This window comes from Aythya ferina (genome assembly GCF_964211825.1).
Source record: "Aythya ferina genome assembly, chromosome: 2".
NCBI classification, from domain to species: Eukaryota; Metazoa; Chordata; class Aves; order Anseriformes; family Anatidae; genus Aythya; species Aythya ferina.
Window position 1 is genome coordinate 33,803,669 of NC_140297.1, and position 12,967 is coordinate 33,816,635.

A 12,967-nucleotide genomic window follows, 5' to 3' on the forward strand; every position below is an offset into this window, starting at 1 on the left:
TGCTGATGTTCTTGCACCGATTATAATGAAGTTCCCAAGCGATGTCCTTCATGGTCAATAGTGCGAGTATTGGGAAAGCTACAACTTCCACCACTGCTGCCACTGTGATATTTCTAACATAGGAACATAGAATGTGTTTCATAGTTTTCAGCTGCTACCCTTTGAATCTAGCTCCTAGAATTAAGAGAGCCCCCTCCCCCCCCCCCTTACCACACACACTCTCATTCTTTGCTGCTACTTTTATCAGTCAGTGTGGGGTCCATCGCAAGATAGCTTCTGAAGGTGATGCTGTGGTGGTGAAGAACTTATTTGTGTAACACCCTATTAAAGCAGAATCCCAAATCTCTCTTCTTTACTAGCCCAATTAGAGCGTCTGTCCATTTCCAACTCTCTGGGATCCAATTGTAATACAGAAAATCAGCTTACTCATCTGCAAAGTAAATGCTATTTCCTTACTGTTTAAACAGATGCTTGCGTACCATTAGTGTGATGAATAACACATTTCTTGTGGGTTTTCAGCCTCCCAGCTACCTAGGATCATTAGCACTCCTTTAACTGATGATAGCAAAAGCTCAGTCTTGGGAATTGTACAGATATTTGGGGGTTGGGGAAGGTTGAAAATCTTCAGCTGCATGTACAGTTTTCACTGCTGAAGATACTATGTAAGATGGCATTATCTAAAACGGTAATGGCCACTGACCTGTATTAGAGTTTGTTGAAGTGTATCTAAGACATGTCATTGTTAAGATATGGGTGATGGCTGCCTACTGAAAAAAAAAATTGAAGCCACAATTCAGGGAAACTACTCAGTAAATACACAGGAAATCTTCAGATGTAACGGTATAAGGCTGTCTTTTCATTTATAGATGAAGAGTATATGGAATTAAATAGCAATCTAACTCTATTGTAGACTAGAGTTTACCCAACATTTAGTTAAATAAACCACTGCAGTCCCTTCAAATTTTGCTATTACTGGGTAACATTCCAAAGACAAAAGGTCATTTATTTTTCTACTCCTTGCAAATTCTTTTCTTTATACTTTGAATTAACTTTATCTTCACTGCAATCACGTAATGTCAAATCAAGTTCACTCATGGTAGGATTTTGTGGCAATGATGGCTTAAGAATATAAAATAAGCAGGGACTGCAGTAAGAGCTTATATATTTTATTAAACCATCTGATATTGTTGGAAAAAACAATGGTTCAGACTAACAAGTCTTCCTTCAGGTCAAGTGCTTAATGCAGACCTGAAATATTTCAAAAGTACTGACTCAAATGAAGACATAATAAACCGTCTTTGCTTTGAAATTCATAAGCAGAATCTCTACGTATTTATGACAGTGAGTAAATTCCTTCCCCAAAGCAGTAATCTGCTATGGTAGAATAATTCTTTTCTTCTTTTTCTGCAACAGCAAATTTGCAGGTGAGGTTCCGCAGCTTGACCCAAACTAAGCAGGAGTCAATGTCAACCCTAATTTTTCTCAAGCGGTCAGAAAGTGCTCAGCACAGTAATAAAACACCAGAAAAGACTTTCTTCACTGGGACAAAGCCTTTACAAGTAGAAAAGAAACATGGACATATACACAGTGATGTGTGAAGCGCCTTGTTAGTACATTCATGCCCAGAGACTAAATACCTTAGAATCCAAACGAACCAGTGTGATACATATACTGTCTGAGTTTCCCTACACCCCTATTTAAATCTCTTCTAAGCTTCCACTTCTGTAGCTTGCACTGTTGTCTGCATTCATACATACACAGGACTTGGGACAACCATGAGACAACATGTTCCCCAGGGTGTGATCTGACTAACAATTTGGAGGAAGTGTCAGTGTTAGCAACCCTCACCCCACCACCATCACACAGACTCTTCCCCCATTTAAGATGCCCCATTTATCCTTTTACATCAAAAAGGTGAAATCCTGGTTCACTGAAGTCAATTAGCAAAGATCCCACCACCTCTGGAGACAGTGGTGATAGGAAGGATAAGAAATCTTACCAAGCAAGCCCACCATACATTAAATGTATACATGACATTAAACAAACAAACAAGGTCTGGCTAAGATTGAAATAAGAATCATATCGTATATTTCCACTAAATTAATATATGGGCCAGTGGGGGGATTTCAGTAACAATTATTGTGCATCAAGGGCTAGTTTAATTTACATGTTAATTGGATGTACTTCCAAGAGGCAATGAAGAAGAACATGCTAATGAGTTTTATGCAAACACCTAAAGGTCAAACAGTTAATGGACTTGGGACAAGGAAACCTTTCATTAAATGCAAATCAGTGATCTCCTAAAGTCTGCAACAAGAAAAGGTACGGGAATCAAATAGAAAACACAAAAAGAGGATCTCAGGTTCAAAAGACAAAGTCTACATCTGCTTATAAGTTGAAAGACAATATGAGTTATGTTAGGATGTGAAAAAAAAAGTTCAACATCTGGTTCATGAATAATACCCTGTTTGCATGTTCATTCTTGAATAAATGTAAACACATGATGAAAATAGGTAGGAACAATTCCCTTGGAACAACCATCTGGACTCACAGTGCCATTGCACATCTAGAGAAACCAGGAAGAACATTTTGGTTTCTTGATCAAATAGGCCAGACAAACAAAACCAAAACTTCTCCTTGCCAACACTCTTCTGATATATTAGCTATGGTTTTCAGTGCTACAGAAGTGTTATCAACAAAGAACTAGTACAAATGAGAAAAATCAAAACTCCATCTGGAATATCATGCCAGCATAGATGTCACAGCATGTATAGAATAGATGTACCCAAGGATACTTCTATTATTTGCCTTCCATATAACAGTTAATATAGTAATACGTACAGTCAGATTAATTCACATTTTAGGTATTAGTATCTTCATCATCTAACCTAGATCATAAATTTTATTTTAATTTGAAATCCCTGGAATTGGCATACCAGGCACTAGTGTTAAACTGGACCCACCTTCTCTATGGTGCCTTAAGAAAATATAAAACAACTCAGAGAAAGCTCAGGCAGGTGGACTTAACTGAGTAGAAACAGTCCACAAGGTGATGTAAAGGAACAGGTCTCTTTGGGAATGAACTGAGTGGACTGTGTGGCACTGATGCTGGATACCACTGTCTCAACTATTTTACAGGACAAAAGGAGGGAAGAAGGAATGAGAAGAGTAGCGGAGGAAGGAGGCAGGGGAGTTCAACTGATGGCTGTCTTATCCTGTTTGTTCTTTGAAGCAGCAGAGCTAACCTCTGTTTACTTCCTCTTCTTTCACTCACAAGTAAACCTTTTAGTCTTATAAGAGGGGGAAAGGGAAGAAGAGAATGAGAATTTCTATGAAAAACAGGAATGACAAAATTAACTTACCAGTTTTTCAAAATTAACAAGGTTATCCAGAAATGTTTTATTTCCTTCATGGATGAATGTTACATCTGAAAAAAAAAATATATATAAGGGAAAATAATTACTTTTCATGACTTTGTGGTTCAGTACAAAGAAATAAAATGACTAAACAACTATGAAAAAAAAAAAAAAAAGAGGAAAATATCCCACAAAGGATGGCCACAGTACCTTACAAAAAGGGAACAAAAGCTTGGCATGACAGACTTTACATATACATAGCAATAAGAAGATTTTCAAGTGAGAGCCCAGATTTCTTCCTGCTCTCTGCACCACGTGGGATCGATCCAGCCACACTACTCATGGCCATGCCCAGGCAGGGGCTGGCTAGTCCCTGAGCCCAGAGCTCCAAGGGGGCACAGCTACCAGGCATGGAGTCAGCTCTGACTCCCCTTCATCTCCCTCTGTAGGGCAGCATGACTCTGAAGTCCCCACAGCGATGTGGGCTACAGCAGTGACCAGACAGTGAGGTTAAACACAAGTGACTAAACTAGAGTTGAAACCCTAGGTTGGAGTAAGCATTGTGGCTAGGCAAACCCCAGGGAGTTAAAAGACTCTTACACAGCATTGTTGGAGAGAATTTGCAAAGGTAAAAAAAGGTCAGTGAGAGGAAAAGGAAAAGGTTTATATTTGTCTCCAGGAAGGGAACTGAACACACTGTAATGAACTGGAGGGGAAAGAAAAAAATAAAAATTAAAAAAAGAAATCAGGCAAAACAAACATTGTGAGGTTAAAATTACAATTAAAACTGTAACTGGAGGTCATTTTTTTTTCCATTTTTCTTATGCCTGCTAGGACACGAAGCAATACCTGCCTCAGACATGAAATCCTGAGGTCATGGACAGACTCCCTATGGGGACTGAAACTCTGCCTCCCGTGGTGCATCCTCTGGGCAACAAAAATACTGTCGAGGACATCAGTCAGGGGTGTCAGGGGACACCATCACCACCCATACCCCCCTATCACTTTCCTCCTGCTTTAGCTGTGCACCGCATGGATGCACATGTACCCATGAGGACCAGGAGCAGCCAGCACTGGTTTAACGAGATGGGACTCTGACACTATTACTTCATAAGTCACAGCTCGCTCTCTGCTGAGGTGCCAACCTCCAGTACACCAGTGTAACTGCACATCTCAACATTACCCTGTGCTCATCTCCAGGACTCCTTCTCATGTCCACTTGGTCCCCAGGCTGAGTGCTAGTTTCGGATGGGTTTAGGACAGCAACCTGCAGCTGACACTGACGGTTGCTTTACCAACCTCTGTCATCCTACCCCAAAACAGCCAACCTGATTTATTTCCTTTTGTTTCAAAGATTCACTCTGTGCCTGAGGGAGGTTTTGTAATTGCTTAGAATGGAAATGGTAATGGCTCAATATGAGGTTGGAAACCCGAGGCTGGGACTCATTAGGCAGAGCTCTGCCTGAGGGGTGGATGGAGAGCCGAGATCTACTCAGGGACTCCTCAGCAAGTGGGGCAAGCGTGGGGATACGCTGGGCATGCCTCCAGTGCCTCTCTGCTTCTGGGTGGAACCCTAAAAAATCAGAGGGGAAGGAGGGAACAGGACCATCTGCACCTCCTCCACCTTTGGGGCACCTGGGGAAAAGGACACAGAAAGGACACAGCTTCAGGACCAGGCTGGCAGGCAGGCATTACTTGTCTCTGTATCAGTGCAGTGAAAAAACGTCACTTCTAATGAGGAACTTCTACTGGAAGCAGAAATTTCCAGACAGCTTTTTAAGTCTGTGACTGCAATGGATATCTCTCAGGGTGGAAGGAACAGAAATTTGCTTTGCGGCCAACAACTAAGAGTCTAGATAAATTCAGTGGAGCAGAAAATTGCATCTGAGCTATGTTGTAATGGTACAACACAGCATTTTATTGCATATTTGAAAAATCTGCCTGACTTTCTCATGCTGTCTGTGCTGTAAGAGAGCTCTGCATTTACATTTAATTAACTTTAAAAGGACATTCTGAAGTTATTTTTCATAATTAGTGAAAGGTTTATACTGATTTTTTTTTCTTGAAACAACTTTTCTTCCTCTTGTGTTGAAATACAGTTAGTTTGTTGACTTATTAATGATTTCTGTGCTATTGATGCTTATTTTATTGGTCTTGTAGATAATTTTAATACAAACACGTTTGATACAGCATGTAGTCACATGTACTGTACAATACATTGAGAATTACCAGCCAGGGCAACATCTCCTTATGGATCACTGTATTGAAGAAGCTTACTGTATCATTTTGCAGTCTCCTTGTTATATCCAACACACTTTAGAGACATGAGAACATGCTGCATGAATGCACTTATAAAAACGTGCATGCTTTTATACCCTGTATTGCAACGCTGTGCAAACATCATTGCTACAAGTTACTTGTTTATATTTGCCTTCTTTTGAAGTCTTGATAATTGTATCCATCAGAATTTATGTAAACTCCTTAGATGCATGCAAAGAAGAGAAGTGCCTTATGGCTCCCAAACTGTCACCAGCTTGTTTAGAGACCTGTCTTCAAACATTTTAAACCTGCAGCAGTAGCAGCTTATCATAAACAGCCTAACGAGAACACTTTCCAAATAAAGGACTAATCAAATGAATTTGTCATGTTCAAGACAAGACGATTAATAATTAATGACGCTGAGATAATGAAGTATTTGAAATACCTGCCACTGAATTAGCTGCCCAACTAGCTGAGTTAAGCAAGCAGTTTTATTGTGTATCTCAGACCTACAGGAGGCTTGACAACCCTCTCCTCTCAGGACAGAGGAAGGGGGCAGATCCTGTTCTGCATAGCTTTACAAAATCTGTAACACCAGTCAGTTTTGCTTCAAGGAGGCCAGGCAAACCCTCCCAACAGCAGTGTGACCATGGTTGCTTGTGTGCATGCAGCCTGCAGGACACACAGCACTGCTGTCTGCCTGACAGCCTCAAGGGGATGCAACTGCAGCCACCACAGGCTGCTCTGCCCATGCCTGCCAGGGAAAGCACTGCCATTTGAAAACCTGTGTGAAAATTGCCATTTTCCCCGTCTTAAAAAGCAGCTGTGTTTATTATTATCAAGACTGAGCACTATCTTGTAGGTATCCTTGTGTCTGTCACACACATCATAACCCCATGTGAAGGAAAAATCACCTTTTAATTATATTAACTAACCATCACAAATTTCTGTACACGCACTGACATGACAAAAAAGAGTAGACAAGCTTCAACAATACCTTTCAGAAGTAAGGGCATGAAGGGAATTTTCGGAGATTTCATTTTCTTGAATGCATCTCTGTAAGCTTTGTGATTCAGAGAAGGGTCCTACAAAACCATTTGGGTAATAGAGAGAAAAATCAATAGGCTATAAAAAGAGCAATTCTAAATCCATTATCGGCTTACAATCTGAACATGACTTATATATAAAAAGGTTTCTTCGGAAACGAGGTATATAAAGGTTTTCTAAACTAGGTGACTTACTAAACTGAACAGGAAATGTAAACAATGAAAACAACAAAAGCAATTATGTTCCTCCAGATGAAACAGTTCTAAAAATGGAGTAAGCTGCAGAACAGATTCACTTTGCTCTATGATTTCCCCACAAATTTCTATTAGCAAAATCTCTTCAGCTTACTTTCTAGCACTGATTATACCCTTGGAATATATTGCCGATTAATTTCTTCTTAAAAAATAAACACCTCCTTCCTTGCTCCCTCTCACCCAATAACCAAGAAACAAAACTGCCTAGTCTCAGATAAAAGGAACATATTGGACATTGTCAAAGAAAATAAGAGACTATGTATCATCAGTGTTGTGTAATTCAAAAACTCATCTCAATTTCCTCTATGAATAAGCGGTTTTGTACACCAGCTCACAGACATCTTGAAAACATGTTAATTAATAAAGGACTCAAAGTGCAAAAGCATGACAATTGTTAAAGGCTGGATTTCATGCTCCCTGCACTAGGCAGCGATCTCACCAGGCATCCAGCTCCCTGACAGCCAGAGGAAACACTTGTTTACTCAGCTTTAATAATGGTGAAAAAGATCCCGAGCCTCTGATTTTTTATTTTATGTTTTTAGCTTTTTAAAACTACCCTCCTTGTCTTCTGATATGCAGCACATTTCTTTGGATAGAGGACAATTAACCACCACAGCAACAGAACAGTTTCCAAACTGGTACTGGTGAACTAGCGACAAGTTTGCCTCTCTCTGCCCTTCCTCCAGCAGTCAGGAACAGGGCTTGTTTCTTTTTTGGAGACCACCTCTGAGCTCTGGAGAGCTTTGTGGCCTATGGCAAACCTCAGATGTGATGTAACCAAGTTTCAGCTCCAGATAATGACAGACGGTCTTGAAATAAATTACAAAGAAGGATGGCAAGTAACAACAAGCAACTCTGTTGGGCTGTCATCACTGTACTTACTGTCAAGCTTTCCAGTTCAGTGAAAAGTTTCTTGAACTTCCCAGGAATTTTCTGAAGTGGGGAACACAGAGAAAAAAAAAAAAAAAAAAAAAGAAAAAAAAACAGTAAATTTGATTTTAAAAAGTAGAAAAATGTTTATTATTTTTTTCTTTCTTTCCATGAGACTGATTTTTTGCACTTCCTCAGGCAGTTACTTCTGCTTCTCAGCTCTAAACACCCTACTTACAGACCTGAACGTAATGCCTGTGACTGAAGCCTTGTCTCCACACTTTCACCATTCTTCTACAAAAAACTGCACGTTAGCAGCCATTTTTATTTTCTTGCCCAGCGTCCATATCTGTTGTATTTATCAAGATAGAAATAGTAGCACTGACTGAGGATTCAGATTCTGTAATCACAACCAGGTTAAATATTATTTTTATAATTGCTCTCTCTCTCTAAACTATGGGCTCTGGAAATGAATTGGCATAACACTCAGTGCTTTTCAATACACCACCCTGGTGCTTACCCATGGTATTCCATGCTGCTCTCAGAGAACGAGAACTTCCCTTAAAAAACGAGTACCCCATCTCTGAGGTCTCATCCTAATCCCACAGGGAATTGCACAAAATGCCCTCCTTGGGAGCTCAGGTACAACATAACTTCTTCCTTCATTCCCTATATGCTAATGCCTGCTCTATTCCATAAGCATCCACTCTCTGAGATGCTTTAATGGATTCATCTCATACTCAAAGCAATTGTTGTTCAAATTGAATTTTGCTTATTGTATTTCTGACTTGAAGACGGGTGTGTGGACCTGAATGTTTGCGTATCTTTTCTCCAGCTACACTGGTTAGCTCAAGTAGAATTTATCCCCTTACTACAAATCTTGCCTTGCCTGTGTACTTAGACCACAACAGCCACAATGACACTACCAAAGAGATTTAGAACAATTAAGATTAAGTGGATGAGCTGTACGATTAAAATGCGAAGATAACTGAATGTGGAATTGCAATTGCACATTTTTAATATCTTCAATCAGTGAATCTTAGGCTCATTAAAACGCTGCATAGTGTGGAAAAAAAAAATGTAGAATATGCTCAGGGTATATTACTTATTTAAGAATTCAAGTGCAGAACCAATATAGTTTAGTGTGTAAATTGTTGCTTAAATTTAGGTGGCTTCATTTACATGTGTAAGTAATTATAATTAATTTATAAACATTGCTCTACTTTCTAGAAGTCACATTACTAATGCAAATAACCTTCTGCTTTTGAAATTTCCAGTGCAGTAAATTTTTATAAAAAACACATGCAACTTCATAAATATTTTACACACAGGAACTTGACATATTCACAATGATACATATGCAGAGGCACTCCCTGTTCAGACAAGCAATACATTTTGTTCTTCCCAGAGAAGAACATCTGTGGCACATGATTTTCAGAGGGGTCTCACCGCACTGGAGAGCTCTGTGTGCTTGCAGGCTGGAGACACTTGCACCACCATTGCCACCTGTATTTAGCCCCTTCCACTCTCCTACCAAAGCCCAAAGAAAAGAGATGAAGTCAACCCATAAGAGGGCAAATGTTCCCTCATGGGCAAGGCATTTTAGTAGCTGGAGAAACAAGGGGTTTCTGTGTTGTTTTCCTCAGGTGTGTATTTTTTTTCCTATTTTTTTGCTTTAACTGTTATTTGAAATAGCCTTGCTTATCCAAGTCCCTGTAAACTCCATCCCAAAGCAGCAGTCATTGCCCTCATTTCTCTACATGCCAATGTCACTGACATACACGGTGATGTTTTCACATGCACGATTTCAGCTAAGAGGGAAAGACTTCACTGGACTGTGTTAGATAGCTTTGTGACTCTTCAACGGCCATTGGGTTTCAGCTGTTGGTGCTCGAGGGCATCTCCAACAAAGGAGATCACAGTTATTCTTTTTTACTTTGTGTTACATGTTAATTTTTTTGAGTACTGCCCACTTATGGTGCTAGGCGGGTGGCAAGGGATGAAATTTCTCTGCATATTACATTAAATGACTTCTTCCTCCATTTTAGTTTCATCAGCAAAGATATATATACCTTGAATAAATGAAATTATTCCATAATAAGGTATGCTTTGTTTAGAACCAATCTTATAAGACTTTCTTATAAGACTTTCTGTTCTGACATATATTTAAAATGCTAAGATAATGTACCTGACTTCCCCCCCATCCACATCCACCCCCTTCTTCCACAAACGGGTAAGATCTCCTTGCTTTGCTCTTATTTAGAAGCTCTGGAAAGGCATATTTAGTTTTATTTGAATGGCTGTGTACCTACGGCTTCAGGTCACAGTAAAGTTTCTCTTGTGGCATTTGCCCTCTGTTAGATTTCAGCATGAAAAACAAATAATTAGGAAGAAAAGGCAATTCACCAGTACACAACATAGATGAAAAATGTTTTTGACAGGGTCTAAAAGATACAAAGATGTGTCTTACCTCCCAGGTCTGAGACAGCCGGCTGACAGACGCAGTGTTGAGACCCATAACAATAGCAAAGAATGAATTCAGATTTCTTTGGGCTTTACAGCTGTGGAATAAAAATATGAATGCTGTATTCTGATTTTTGTCCTCAGAATAAGAGATAAATGGAATGCACAGGTATCCTAGGTTACTGAGCCCAATTTCAACTCTCAGCACTAACATACAATCATCTTCCACATAATGAACTCATTAAATGTCCTATCATGGCCACCTGCAGTCTAGGTGATGTGGTCTCTAAGAAGTTTTTTAGTACACATTCCACTGTCTCATCAACCCTGTTGTTGGCAGGTTATTTTTCTTCCTTTGCTGTCAGAAGTAATTTTCCCTTTTCAATGTCCAAGTTACTCTCTGCTGTCCTTTACCATACAGAATAATTCCTTGACCTCTATTGTGTTGTATTATAAATATTTTCATCCCCTCTTTCATCTTTTCTGTAAATTGTACATCATTGGTTCCTTCAATTTTTCCTTGTGGTCATGGAGAGCAATCTATTTCTCTATATTGCTATTATCTTTCATTGAATTCTTTGTAATTCATTTTAACTTTTCTCCCTGCCCTACTTCTTACCAAGGAGATATGTGAGACAGTGGGAAAAGAAGGAGAAGCACAATTACTGCTTCACCTCTAAGTTCTTACATCTTTCTCCTATGCAAGTATAAAACAAATATAAAATATATTTACTTGGAACAGCGTCACACTTTGTCCTTGTCTTTAATTTGTCATCTATTATCACCCAAAGACCTTTGTCACAGCACTGTTCTTTACAATCACGCAGTTATTTCTTCAGCTCAGTATTAGCATTCCCTAGCTGAATTACTTTGCATCTATCTAAATTAAATCTTATCCCACTGTTGTTTGCACATGCCACTAGACTCCTTAGATCATTCTTTTTTTTTAATTTTTTTTTTAAATCCTCCAATGCATTTGCAATCCCTCATCATTTTTATTGTCTGAAAATCTGATTAATGTTCAATTTACATATCCCTATAAATTAGTTGCAGTTTGCACTGGTTCCAATAGTGGTCCCTGTGGAATTTGCTTGATACCTCTATTCTTCGATGTTTCACTACATACAGTTGGCCCCTGCTTATTTCTAGTCCATTAGGAAATTTGAAATCCTGAAATAAAAAGATGTGTGCGTGTAAGAGAGAATCCTCTTAAGATGATTTTAGGTATGAGTGAATCCACTGTCTTCACTGGATTAATCACCGTGGAAAAGCACATGCCAAGGCCTTAGACTGGAAACTCTCTGGCACTTGTTACAAGTTTATATAAAGCTCACACTAAAGATGGCATAACATCTCTAGATGGCACATCTCTCACTTAACTTCAAGTGTCGTGTCTTGAAGTTAAAAGAGAAAACAGGGAGCAGTCAGAGCTGCTCTCAGCTCCCTACCTCTCTTCCTTGGTCATAAACAAAACAGCAGGGCTGCTTGTGGCTGCACATAGCACACTATTTCTCCACCCTAACTTGTCCAGAATTTATGAGATATTATAAGGTTCTGTTTTAGAAAGATGATTTTTGGATTAAAACAAGACCTCAGCGAACTAGATACTGTCCTATTTGTATAGCAGTATGCAGATTTTGACATAACTGATCTGATGGGTGCTTATCCAGTGCACTGGGAGAGCCTGACTTCCATTTACTGACAACTGTATTTAGTTTCCACAGCTTCAACTATTCACTTAACAGACACAGAATTAATTCACATAGAGAAAGATTCTAGTCTGGAGACAAATATATCCCTATTCATGTGAGACATATGAAACTTTTCTTGGAATGCAAATTAACACTATTGTGGTGCAAGCAAGGCACACAGAACCAACCAGTTTTGACGTAACTGGACCAAACTTGGCCATTGATAAGGCAGAAAATGAAAGCAGTACTGTATACCCCAGAACTTGCAACCTAAATCAAATCACATTTATGAGTTACACTAGATTAGATTAGAAAAATTCATTTCACCAAAGGCACTGCTTCAGTAGAGAACAGCCTTTTGTATGTAACTGCTTTGCAAATTAAATCAACCCAGTCGATGAGGGGAACAAATTATACATTTTCCATGAACATGCATATTCAAATATTGCAAAAGACCAACAAGTGGAGAAAGGCAAGAAGAATGGTTGCACATATTTAAATTGCTCCATTCTCTTGGTTACCCAAATAAGAATAATTACAGAGAGAAGAACTCTCTGTCTATAGTATATGTGTATTTTGTTCCAAGGCATAGAATAAATGCCAGTACTACTTACTAATAGTGCAAGAATAGACTGCCATATCTAATTAGTGAAGAACCTCTGCCCTCCCCTTCCCTTCCCCCTTCCTCCCCCACCCATTTCAACAAATTAAAAGAGTATTCCAAACTTTTGGGAAAGTTTGCACGGGTCAACAGCTTACTGAAGCGAGTTTTCTCTCTAGAGGTAGGCCTTTAAAACAGTTTTCTGGTTCTCTTGTAGTCTTTGGAGAATGAGTGTTGCTGCTCAAATGTTTTGCAACATGCCTCCTCAGGTTAGCCCTGCTAAGAAAGGAGGTAGCCCTACATCATCATGTATTTTACAGTTGATGCTGCAAATACACTGGCAGAGTAGCTGGGGAAGATTTGAACATCATACACTCCACCACATCTAATTTTGGCCAGTATTTGCTGTCGTTGTTTATGTTCTGT

General features: G+C 39.3%; 1 protein-coding gene across 3 annotated transcripts in view; it reads right to left on the minus strand.

Moving 5' to 3' along the window:
• The window catches only part of RAPGEF5 (Rap guanine nucleotide exchange factor 5), a 161,383-nt gene that overhangs the window by 8,737 nt on the left and 139,679 nt on the right, over nucleotides 1-12,967 (minus strand). For all 3 annotated transcript variants that reach the window (XM_084507491.1, XM_084507490.1, XM_084507492.1), the window contains 4 exons: nucleotides 10,257-10,347; nucleotides 7,799-7,849; nucleotides 6,613-6,700; nucleotides 3,363-3,427 (listed from right to left, as the gene is read on the minus strand). In XM_084507491.1, the coding sequence (XP_084363617.1) occupies nucleotides 3,363-3,427; nucleotides 6,613-6,700; nucleotides 7,799-7,849; nucleotides 10,257-10,347 (295 nt within the window). The remainder of the gene's footprint in view (nucleotides 1-3,362; nucleotides 3,428-6,612; nucleotides 6,701-7,798; nucleotides 7,850-10,256; nucleotides 10,348-12,967) is intronic.